This window comes from Pleuronectes platessa, chromosome 3 (genome assembly GCF_947347685.1).
Source record: "Pleuronectes platessa chromosome 3, fPlePla1.1, whole genome shotgun sequence".
NCBI classification, from domain to species: domain Eukaryota; kingdom Metazoa; phylum Chordata; class Actinopteri; order Pleuronectiformes; family Pleuronectidae; genus Pleuronectes; species Pleuronectes platessa.
The window spans coordinates 7,340,902-7,347,637 of NC_070628.1; the positions used below are offsets into that span (position 1 = coordinate 7,340,902).

The following is a 6,736-nucleotide window of genomic DNA, read 5'->3' on the forward strand; positions in this document are numbered from 1 at the left end:
AAACTAGTGTTGTGGAAGTTTTCTGGAAGCTGGTAAAAGGAGAACTCAGGCAGCAGCTGATGTGTTATGCAGAAGATTTGAATGTAGAGGCATCACTGAGACAAGAAGGTGAAACAATAATCAAATGCTAACAGAGCAACATGATCAATTGTCCCCCCAAATTTTAAAGATGTCTCCCACAGCCTCCCCACGTCTCCCTCTATTTCTGTCACCCATTCCAACAGTAGATCTATAAAGACCCAAGTTAGTTATGTATAAGTTTGTAACCTTTTTACGTATGTATAAGTTTGTAGCAGACATTAAAACTTGACATGATCGGAAAAGTTACAGATAACAAGAATGACCCATTGGTAAAAGTTTTTAATTAAAGTGTATCCAACATTTTATTGTGTGGAACAGGTTTATATTATGAAATAAACACTTTCTTCAATGTCCCATTTCCTTAGTTACACAAACTGCTCCAAACAGTCAGACTTGGACAAAAAGCAGGGAAATAAAAATACACAGTGAGAAGGTCCCTGTGGATAAATGATTTAATCACACTATAAAGAAATAAACACACTTTAGGAGATGGGGTTTGGAATCACAGAAAGAAACGACTGCAGCTGTTTGGGTTTAAAAATTAACATTCAGAGTAAATTCTGCTTGAATGAAAGGCTCATCTTTGGGGCTAGTGACAAAAACAGGGATGCAACAGATAATAGCTAATCCTTGGATTATAGATATTAAATGAATGCTTTAATGTAGTATAAGTAGTATATATTCTTTCCTGTTCCTAAAAATCTATCTACAAAGACCATGACCCAGATAGTAGATGGCAGTGACTGATTCCAGAGCAGCAGCCCCATTTATCTTATTCTCATCCCGTTGATATTCGATAATGAGTTTCAAATGACCAGTTCATTTTTTTTAAATGGTTCATTCTTACGCTGCAAGTTTTTCCATTTAATTTATGAATTTTATTGTCGGGAAAGTGCAACGTGTAGCTTTTGAGAGTATAAGAAAATAGAGAAAATGTCTGTATATTTTTATAAGGCTTATTCTTTGTGCTTTTGATGACAATGATGAAGGGTAAAAAAAAACACCACCATTCGAGTCTGAGAGGAGGAACTCTACATAAACACCATGAGGCTCTAGTTTGACTGAGCCTGACTCGTCCTCTTCTCCAGTTTGATCCAGATGCCCTTCTCTGGTCGGAGGATCAGCTCGCCGATCGGCTGAAGATCCTCTCGTTTCTGACAAGCTTCCACGCTGAAGCGCCGCAGAATGGATGACAAAACCACCTTCTCCTCCATAATTGCAAAACGCTGACCTGAGGACACAAACATTAAACAGCCTCTCTCAAATCAAAGTATGTATAGAAATATGTATTTTATTTTTGACCAATCTTTATTAAGAGCATGGTCTTTTAGTTTGAGAAGAGGAGTTATTGATTTCAAGTTCAGATTGTGAAATGCTTTCACTCAAAACCCTGCAATCACACTCACATAGGCCCTTCTTGTGCTTGGATTTGCTCTGCTTGTGCTCTAATTGTGCGCATGCACTCAGATATTTAGTTTTTTATCTTTAGCGTGGCTTTATTTGAAATTATATTTCTATTCTATTGTCTATTCTAGTTTCTTGAAAAGCTCTACACGAATAAAAATGTACTATTATGTTTTCATCTGAGTGCAAGTTTGAGCACAAGCAGAAGCAAATCTAAGTATAAGCAGGGGCTATTTGAGTGTGAGCACAGGGTCTTGAGTGACAGCATTAAAAAAATCTAAACGTGGAATCAACAAGTCCCACTCTCAAACTGAAAGTCCTTGCTCATGAATAGAGAAAAAAATTATAATATCAAGAATCAAAACAAAGGCAGTTACTTAGTAAATAACTCTTTCATCTTCTTACCGATACAGTTGCGGAGTCCAGCGGAGAAGGGGATGTACGCGTATGGAGGCCGTCCGACCGAATTCTCAGGCAGGAAGCGCTCGGGCCTGAACTCCTCGGGTTCGGGGAAGTATCGCGGGTCTCGGTGAAGAGCGTACGTGACGATGATTGCGTTGGCACCTTGGGGAATCTTGAAGCCATCTACAAGTAAAAACAAAACGTGATTAAGAAAACTGACGTAAGATGTCCAAATACGAGAGGAAGGAATTAATTTTTAAATCCTATTTTTCATAAACTTCAGTAAAGTTTTTGTTAAGGATGCTATGAAACATTGTAATCACAAAATTAGTTGCTGTGTGGGGGGGGGGAATGTTTCAAGTAATGACGCCATATGATTTCACAGAAACTGAGCCCTTAAACTTTACTTCAGAGATATAACAGCCACTGAATTGTGTAGGATGAATTTTTTTTAAGAATACAGATTCAAAATAAAAGACACAAATATTGTCCACGTTGACATATCAACAAAACAAGTATAGAAACACAGATTTTTTTTTTTTCAATGATTTCATCTGAGCTCGGGCGTTCCAAACTCACCATTTCTTTTCAGACTAAATTCTCAAATTACTTTTTAACCAAATAATTTCAACAAGAACTGGCTTTCCATCAACAAACTCACAATGCTCAGCTACCAAATTACATTTTGAAATCCACATTATATTATTTATTTCATAAACAGCATGAAATAAATAATATAACAAATGAAAGTTTCATAGTGATACTCACTGATGTGGCAGTCCTCACAGATGCGCCGGGCGAAGAAAGGCACAGAGGGAAACAGTCGCAGGGCCTCCTTGATCACACACTCCAGGTATTTCAGCTTCTTCAGGTCCTCGGCGTTCGCGGCCCGCTCAGATGTACCTTTGCACATTAAACAGGAAATACTGTTAAAGTGCAATATATATATATATAAACAAAACAAAGTCAGACAGCTGTTAATTACTTTAAGCTCAAGTTTCCTGTTCTTGACCTTTCTCCTACTTTAATGTGCTCTTGCCTCCAAGATAGATAAGAGTATAGAAGTACTACACCCTATGTATATATTGTGTTGAGGTGATAAGACCCAAGTTCAAGGGCAGTAATCTAAAGTGCATGGTGCAGGGGCATCAAACCCACTTTCACCAGTTTAACAATAGAGTTTTCCAAGTGGTCGAAAAGTCGAGGGTGTGTAACATTCAGTGGACCAATCAGAGCGCCTTATTCCATTCCCTTTATGACCCAAGCGTGCATGCACCCGATTGCTAGAGAGAAAACGACATGTAACCGCCTATAGGCATGTGACACTCTCTAGATAATAAATAATAAGCAGTAAAATACAGCGCTGTTTATAACAATTTTTAAGGCGAGTTTACAAATAATTTAAAGTCAAGGGGAAAATTCATTTAAGTAAGTTGATTGTACTTTCAGATAAACTAATGATTTATTTTTGGATCAGTCTGGAAGTAGCAAAGACAATAGCATCTACTGTAACTCTACACCGCTTCGCATCAGTGTAATATTAGGCCACATCACTGCAGTCAGTTTTATAGCTTTTCTTGGAGGAACTAAATTCTCAAGCTGTTATGGGGAAAAGGCCAAAGCTTGCCTCATGGAAAATGTTCTGATAAATCTACAGAGGAGTGGAAGCAATTCATTTTTTCTTGACATGTTTTATAGAGCTATTATCCCAGTGTGAAAAAATCCCTTAACCTGTACAGAGCAAAGGAGACCAAAGGCCTCCGGGCAGGAAAACACAAATGATGTCATGAAGAAGATGTAACTGTTACCGAACACTTCCTGCAGCTCTTGCTGAACTTTGCTGAGCGCCTCAGGGTGGGAGCCCAGCAGATGTAGGCACCAGTTCATGGAGGCGGCTGTGGTGTCATGACCCTGCAAAAATAAAGATAGAACGAGTTACAGCCTTGTCATGTTATCACGTCATGAAGATGTCGTGGTCATTACATAAACAACGAATCCACATGTCAAACAGATGATAATATATCCATCTGGAGTTTCAGGTTCTGCATTCACACTCATTTGATCATTTTGACGTTGTATTTTGATCGTGCAAGATATTAATTGGTGCACCTGAAATACTTTTTTCTCCAGTTTCCTTTGTGACCACTGACCTCGAACATGAAGGTGTCCACTTCCTCTTGAATGTCCTGGTGGCTCATCTTGTTACCGTCCTCATCTTCGGTCTTCAAGAGCATGTCCAAGAAAGCCTGGCGTTTCTTTTTGCCGTTCTCAGGTTTGCTGTCTGGCTCGGCCGAGGAAATGTTCTCTGCTCTTTCATGGATCACCTGAGAAGAGAATTCAACAAAGCGTTATTCTGATATTGTTCATCTACAGAAATAAAAAAAGAATGTCAACCCATTATTCCATTACTCACTTTGTTTGTAAAAGAGTGCAGAATCTTGAGATTCTTGTCGTGCTCCCGACCTTCACCAAAGAAGTTGTACACAATGTCCGACCAGAACCAAGGCTTCCTCTGTCTGCGGCTGACGACGTCACTCATTCTGAATGTGCACCCAAGAAGGTCATGTTAAAGATGACAGATATTAAAGCAAAGTATCAGATAATTTATGAATTAGAACGGAAATGAAAACCACTCACTTGTACACACTTTCAACATATTCTGAATTCGAGTTGCTCTGGGCGTAGATTTTCTTTCCCATTGCAGTTTCTGAAATAACATTGTTGAAAGAAAAGGACAAATCCAGCTTAAGATCCTTGTCCTTTCTCGTTAATACGCTTTATACGAGGTTAAAGGACAATTCAATAAGTTCATTTTCCGTCCACCCACCACAGATAATGTCCAGAGCGCAGAGAGTGACGTGGCTGAAGCAGTTGAAGGAGCCTTTCCCGGCCTGTTTCTCCAGCTTCTCCACCAGGACCTCCGCCTGCTCGTTCATCACCTCCAAGAAGTCTGTCAGGATGGAGAAGTGGAAGGTGGGCGTCAGCATCTTCCGCCGCTGACGCCACTTCTTCCCGGTGCTGAAAGGAAGAGGACAACAGATCAAAATGGGTTTGAGGTTTGAGAGAGAACACAAGGAACATTGGATATATTCCTCGTAAAAAACTGCAAAAAGATGCGAGAAGGCCAAATTAACTTAATGAATTTAGTGAAATGAAATGTGAACATTGCAGAGAATAATTTATAATTTCTTAGTGACCTCAGTTAAGGGATAATTTTCAAGTATTAAACTTGTAAACCTGAACATGAGCAGAATATCTCATCTTCTTCAACATTGTTAGGTACATACCTGGTAAGAAGGCCAGTTCCAAGCCAAGGGTGGAGGAATTCATATATATAAGCTTTTTCCATATGGGTTGAGTTATTCAGGAGTGTCTACAAACAAAATGTCATATTTTAATTGGGAAAACATATAGCACAAGATCAGGAAAATGTATATTACTGTCGTTATTACAGTTGGGCCATTCAATAGATGTATTCATAGTTACTTATCAACCATATCTTAGAGTGTAGCCATTGATTGCTTCCTTTAAGTCAATACATGGGGAGGTTGGGTTTTACTACTGGAATACTCAGTTGTAGCAGTTATGAACAATACAGTGGCTGCAGGCTGAGCATCAGCAGAGCTCCAAATTCAACAAGGTGACAAGTTGTCATTTAACGTGTGAGTTGTTGACATCCTCTGCCCATGACACTCGACTAATGTGATGAGAAAGTATAAAAAAAATGGAAAACACTACTCAGGACGGACAGAGGTGCAACAGAAGCTGCGTGTAACAGCACATCAACAAAACATCTATATTAAAAGACAGTGTCTAACATGAATGGGCAGGTGTATCATCGTTTAAAGCTTATTATAACCCCCAAAAAGTGACATATTTAGAGAAATATAAGATAAGGCGTGTGGACCACTGTACAAACCATGTGGTGGATCATCATACCTCAACAGTGTTCGCGTGATACAGGATCACGAACGGCACCGGGCCGATCCAGATCTTGAACAGAGGTTTGTCATAGAAATCACGGGTGAATTCCTCAATTTGGCGGAAGAACTCTGAAACAGAAAAACTATTGTGAACCTGAAGAAAGGGAGCATTCCAACACCGTTATGTAACTGGGCCTAATGGTCTAGCTGCCCAGCAACCAGTGCAGCCAGGCTCCTGTAGCAGCATGCTGATCGTTCTCTTACCTCCCGAACTGGATTTCAACTCCAGTGCGTTTCCGATGAAGGGGTACGTGGCCGGCAACTCGGGGATCGGCTTCATCTCGATCCATTTGTGCAGGTAACCGCTGAGCAGCTTGTAGGTGATGTAGGTGAGAGCAGCCAGGAAGACGCTGACTCCCACTAAGGGAATCATGGAGCCACCAAGTAAGGCTGCCATTCTCCAGCAGTGTATACGAACAGATTATGTGTATGTGTGTGTATGTGTGCATGTGTCCTGTTGTGCCCTGCCTTCTTTATATAGAGGCAGTGACGCGTTGTGCTGCCTCTACTCCTCCTTCCCTCTGATGCAAATTCAATGAAAGCTCAACAGGGTCAAGGGAAGCCCCCGCCTTCACTGCCCTGTATGGCGCCAACACAGTTTAGACAATGTTGCAGTGTGTTGAAAATGGGAATAGGAGACACGTTGCATCAGCGATAGGAGAGAGATCAAAAAGAAGAAGCTCCTCAAATGTGCAAAATCATAAGTGGAATGTAAATATTGTCTCAAATTATGCAACAGAGATGTTAATTATTCACCACATTTCAGAGGAGCTGCCCTCGCACAGCCTCTGTCCCACTTATTCTGCCTGTGTGTGTTTTTCTTTTTCCCAGGTCAACATCCACTCAAGTCACATCTAACCTGATAA

General features: G+C 40.4%; 1 protein-coding gene across 1 annotated transcript; it reads right to left on the minus strand.

Moving 5' to 3' along the window:
* Positions 1-345: 345 nt before the first annotated feature.
* LOC128437213 (cytochrome P450 4V2) lies at positions 346-6,496 on the minus strand. The gene is made up of 11 exons (XM_053419275.1): positions 6,075-6,496; positions 5,827-5,939; positions 5,175-5,260; positions 4,715-4,905; positions 4,525-4,594; positions 4,301-4,427; positions 4,038-4,211; positions 3,696-3,798; positions 2,656-2,790; positions 1,891-2,070; positions 346-1,312 (listed from the first exon to the last, which is right to left on the minus strand). Exons 1-11 carry the CDS (start codon positions 6,265-6,267, stop codon positions 1,134-1,136), a joined length of 1,551 nt encoding a protein of 516 aa, XP_053275250.1. The 5' UTR covers positions 6,268-6,496; the 3' UTR covers positions 346-1,133.
* Between the last annotated feature and the right edge of the window lie 240 nt (positions 6,497-6,736).